Here is a 4,800-nt window from a genome sequence, read left to right as displayed (position 1 = left end):
TGCTATTGAGAGAATTCCCGCCCATAGCCTTTTAGTCACCCTCGATGTTAATAGTTTGTACACAAGCATCACTCATTAGGCATCGAGTCCGTTGGTTGGTTCTTAGATAAATTTGGTCAATTGACAGATTTGCAGAAACAGATCTGCTTGGATTTACTGAAAATCGTTTTAGAAGAGAATTCTTTTCTCTTCAAGGACCAGTTTTTTGCCCAGCGTCAAGGCACAGCGATGGGTCCATTGTAGCGCCTCCTTATGCAAATATTATTAATGGCAAAATTTGATTTGAGGACAGCCATGTCTATACACACCCCCTCTATATCCAACACGTGCATACATGGAGGCGCTACATTGATGATATTTTCATTACTCGGCAGGGTGACCCCATTTCTCTTCAGACGTTCGACGACATCAACACCTATGTACCTAATCTAACTTTCACTCTACATCATGATTTAGAAAGTATTAATTTTCTGGACACGTTGGTCTGAGTTTCACCTGAAGGTGTGATAAGCACAGATCTATACACAAAGAAGACTGACAAAAACAGTCTGTTGCATTATATGAGTTGTCATCTACTGCACACCAAGAAGGCACTTCCATAGTCACAACACATGAGGGTACAACGTATAGTGCAGGGGTCGGGAACCTATGGCTCGCGAGCCAGATATGGCTCTTTTGATGGCCGTATCTGGCTCGCAGACAGGGCTCCTACCTGTCTATGGGAAGGATGCATGCACCGCGCTCCATCAGGCCGCGGTGCACGCTGATATTGGTAGTTCTTTGATGGCCTGATAAGCATTGGCGGCAGTGGTGAGCGGCAGGGAGCATGGACTACATTTCCCATAACTCCCTGCATAGCCGCGCCGTCTGCAAGCACGCACCTGCGTCCCCTAGTGAAGCGGCATCTGCCTCCTCCCTTGTGTCTCCCTTGGACGTTCCAGAAACCCCTGGCTGTGCTGCTGCTTTGAAGGTGAACATTATAACATGGAAATTGTTACACAGCCTCATGGTCAGCAGCAGTGAGCTGCATCAATAAAGGGGCTGTGTAATACAGTGTGTCCCACCAACCCCCCCTTCCCACTTCACCCCTGAAAATAATCCCACATAATCCATTATATAGCCCCCCCCCAAAAAAATAAAAATATGGCCTTAAAAAACATCTGCCACCCATATTACACTCTTGGGGGCTTTAAATTAATCTCTTGTGGGCATAAGAAACTGATTTAAAGGACCACTATCAGGGCAAAAATCTGTTCTGAGCGCTTCTTTACAGCTCTGGAGGTCTCCCAGAGCTGTAATAAAGCGCTCAGGAACGGCGCCCGTGCTATATGTTATTGGGGCGCTAGCCCCTGTTTTTACCTTCTCCCATAATGCAGCGATTCCACCCGATGACGTATCTGTGTGGGATCGCTGCATATACTTTCACTCTAGCACGCATGCGCCACCGGCTCTGCCTCCTCGGCGCTTTCTGAACCGAGGAGACATGAGCTTCATAACCCCCTCCATTTATATTCGTTGTGCTCCGCAGCTCTTACTTCCGCGTTGAACCGTGCATCTTACGTCGTGCTGCCACTGGTGCGCATACGCTGCCAGCAGATTCCATTTACCTCTATGGAGAGAGAGGGAAGTACTTGCTCCTTTTAGCTAATAAAGCCCCTTTATACTTACCTATTGTTCTGACCTCAGATTTATGTCCCAGAAGAGGAGTTTTGACTTCCTGTCACAGTGTCTCTTCTTTGCTCAGTGACTGTTTTTTCATCGGAAAGACTGGAAGTTGTGAAGCTATCTGCGCCATATTGGTGAAGAACACCAAGTTGAGAAGAAGCGACCTTCAATCAAATTGCAGACTCCCCCCAAGGATAAAATTTGAGGTAAGAAAATATCTAAACACAAATGGGGCTTTATTAGATAAAATTATGATGTTTTGAATGTAATAGGTACGTAGGCAGGGGTGGGTGATGTTGCTTGTAGTCACTGGGTGTAATAGGTATGGGTAAGGGCACACCACCTGTAGTCACTGGATGGGGGGGGGGGCTACTGGGGTGTAGTAGGTATCCCTACAGCTGACATCTTACCCATATGGTGGGCCATGCTGGGGTATTGAAAGTGACAGCTGAACACGGCCGGCGTCAGCACCCGACTAACCCGTGACGAAAAGAAGACAGCTCTTCTAGAGGTCTACTAAAGTTCTATAGCACAAGGACCAAAAGAAACCTGGAGTTGGCCCTGCTTGCAGACAAATCCACAAATTAAAGAAATAATGACTCAGAGCCTTCTTTTCACCCCACAGTACTGCCCTTTATTGAAGAAGATGGCTAAAAGAAAGAAGGATGAGGAGTATCGTACTTTTCAGCAGGAGTGGACAGACGAATTTGCCTTTATGGAGAGAGCAGGTTCACCAGTTTGTCTTATATGCAATGATAAAATTGCATCCATGAAGCGGTCAAATATAAAGCGCCACTTTGACACGCGCCATGCTTCATTTGCATCGAAATATCCTGCAGGGGACAGCAGGAAGAAAGCCTGTCAAGAGCTGCTGTGCAAAGTGCAAGCTAGTCAGCAGCAACTTCGAGTTTGGACCCAACAAGGTGACTTAAATTCGGCTAGCTTTGTTGGTGCTTTGGCAATTGTCAGAAACGGAAAACCATTCACAGATGGGGAGTATGCCAAAAGATTTATGCTTGATGTTGCCAATGAACTTTTTGATGATTTTCCGGATAAAGCCAAGATTATCAAACGGATAAAAGACATGCCTCTGTCAGCAAGAACAGTTCATGACCGTGCCATCATGATGGCAAATCAGATTGAGGCATCCCAAGTGAAGGACATAAATACAGCTCTGTTCTTTTCTCTTGCTTTGGATGAATCAACTGACGTAAGCCATATATCTCAATTCAGCATCATTGCAAGGTATGCTGTCGGTGACACGTTACATGAGGAAAGTCTTGCTGTTTTGCCTCTGAAAGGGACAACAAGAGGGGATGATTTGTTCAAGTCATTCACTGAGTTCACTAAAGAAAAAAATCTACCAATGCATAAACTTATTTCAGTGTGTACTGATGGTGCTCCATGCATGGTAGGAAAAAACAAAGGATTTGTAGCGCTTCTTCGTGAACATGAAAAAAGACCTATCCTTAGTTTTCACTGCATCCTACATCAGGAGGCACTTTGTGCTCAGATGTTTGGTGAGCAGCTTGGTGAGGTGATGTCACTTGTCATTCAGGTGGTCAACTTTATTGTTGCCCGTGCTTTAAATGATCGCCAGTTTAAAACACTCCTGGATGAAGTTGGGAATAATTATCCTGGTCTGCTTCTGCACAGCAACGTGCGCTGGCTGTCAAGAGGGAAGGTGCTCAGCCGTTTCGCAGCTTGTCTGAGTGAAATACGAACTTTTCTTGAAATGAAAAACGTTGACCATCCTGAGTTGTCCAACACTGAGTGGCTCCTGAAGTTCTTCTATCTTGTAGATATGACTGAACATCTGAACCAGCTCAATGTGAAAATGCAAGGCGTTGGCAATACAGTTTTATCGCTTCAACAAGCTGTGTTTGCATTTGAAAATAAGCTGGAACTGTTTATCGCAGACATTGAAACAGGTCGTTTAATACACTTTGAAAAACTGGGAGAGTTTAAAGATGCATGCACAGCAAATGACCCTGCACAACATCTTGATATTCAGCAGCTAGCAGGCTTTACATCCAATCTCCTGCAATCATTCAAAGCACGCTTTGGAGAATTTCGTGAGCACACTCGTCTTTTTAAGTTCATCACTCATCCACATGAGTGTGCACTGGACAGCACTGACCTGAGTTATATCCCTGGTGTCTCCATCAGAGATTTTGACCTACAAGCTGCTGACCTGAAGGCTTCAGACATGTGGGTGAATAAGTTTAAATCACTTAATGAAGATTTGGAAAAACTTGCACGACAGCAAGCAGAGTTGGCAAGCAAACACAAGTGGAGAGAAATGAAACAACTCCAACATGCAGACCAGCTGATTGTCAAAACTTGGAATGCACTTCCTGTCACATACCAAACACTGCAGCGTGTGGGTATTGCTGTACTGACAATGTTTGGCTCTACCTATGCATGCGAGCAGTCTTTCTCACATCTAAAGCACATCAAGACTAACATACGTTCACGTTTAACGGATGGAAGTCTCAACGCCTGCATGAAGCTAAACCTCACCACGTATGAACCAGATTACAAAGCCATCAGCAAATCCATGCAGCACCAGAAGTCACATTAATGGTAGGAAGTATTCTATTCATCGTTGGTTAGCAACAGCATTAAAACGTTATTATGTTATAAAAAAAAGAGTTCGGAGATTTGTTGTTCTTTAAAATTAAATACAAGTCAATGTGTGCACTTTATGTACAGTGAGACTATTTAATAAAGTTCAATTATTTATTACGCTGGGTGTGCCTGCTTGTATGTACCACTTTAAGTAGTAAATGCTTTAGTTCCCTATGGGTCTGAGCCTCTCTTTTTTGTTCATTTTCTGTAAGACCAACACTTTTAAAAGGGCCACTGACAGATACAATTGCTCCAGCGGTCACTTAGTACACAAAGGAGTGTTCCTCTCTGCTGCACTAAGCCACCGCTGGACCTAAACAATAATTCGCTGTAAAATAATAAAATAGATAATTGACATAACTGACAATGCGTTGTGTGACATGTCCAATATTCCAGCTTCTTTCTTCTGCGAATGCCTCAAAGCTGGCATTCTCTCAACATCAGGTGGGAAGAATGCCAGCTTCCAGTCATGCGCAGGAAAAAGAAGAAGCCAGACTGCTGGAC

At 44.3% G+C, this 4,800-nt stretch overlaps 1 protein-coding gene across 1 annotated transcript; it reads left to right on the top strand.

The window, feature by feature from the left end:
- The first annotated feature begins 2,260 nt into the window (after positions 1-2,260).
- Positions 2,261-4,249, top strand: LOC142302323 (protein FAM200C-like). Its single transcript, XM_075343385.1, has one exon. The coding sequence runs from the start codon at positions 2,261-2,263 to the stop codon at positions 4,247-4,249; it is 1,989 nt and encodes a 662-aa protein (XP_075199500.1).
- Positions 4,250-4,800: the final 551 nt, after the last annotated feature.

This window comes from Anomaloglossus baeobatrachus, chromosome 4 (genome assembly GCF_048569485.1).
Source record: "Anomaloglossus baeobatrachus isolate aAnoBae1 chromosome 4, aAnoBae1.hap1, whole genome shotgun sequence".
NCBI classification, from domain to species: domain Eukaryota; kingdom Metazoa; phylum Chordata; class Amphibia; order Anura; family Aromobatidae; genus Anomaloglossus; species Anomaloglossus baeobatrachus.
This window is presented reverse-complemented; position numbering and strand designations above follow the sequence as displayed.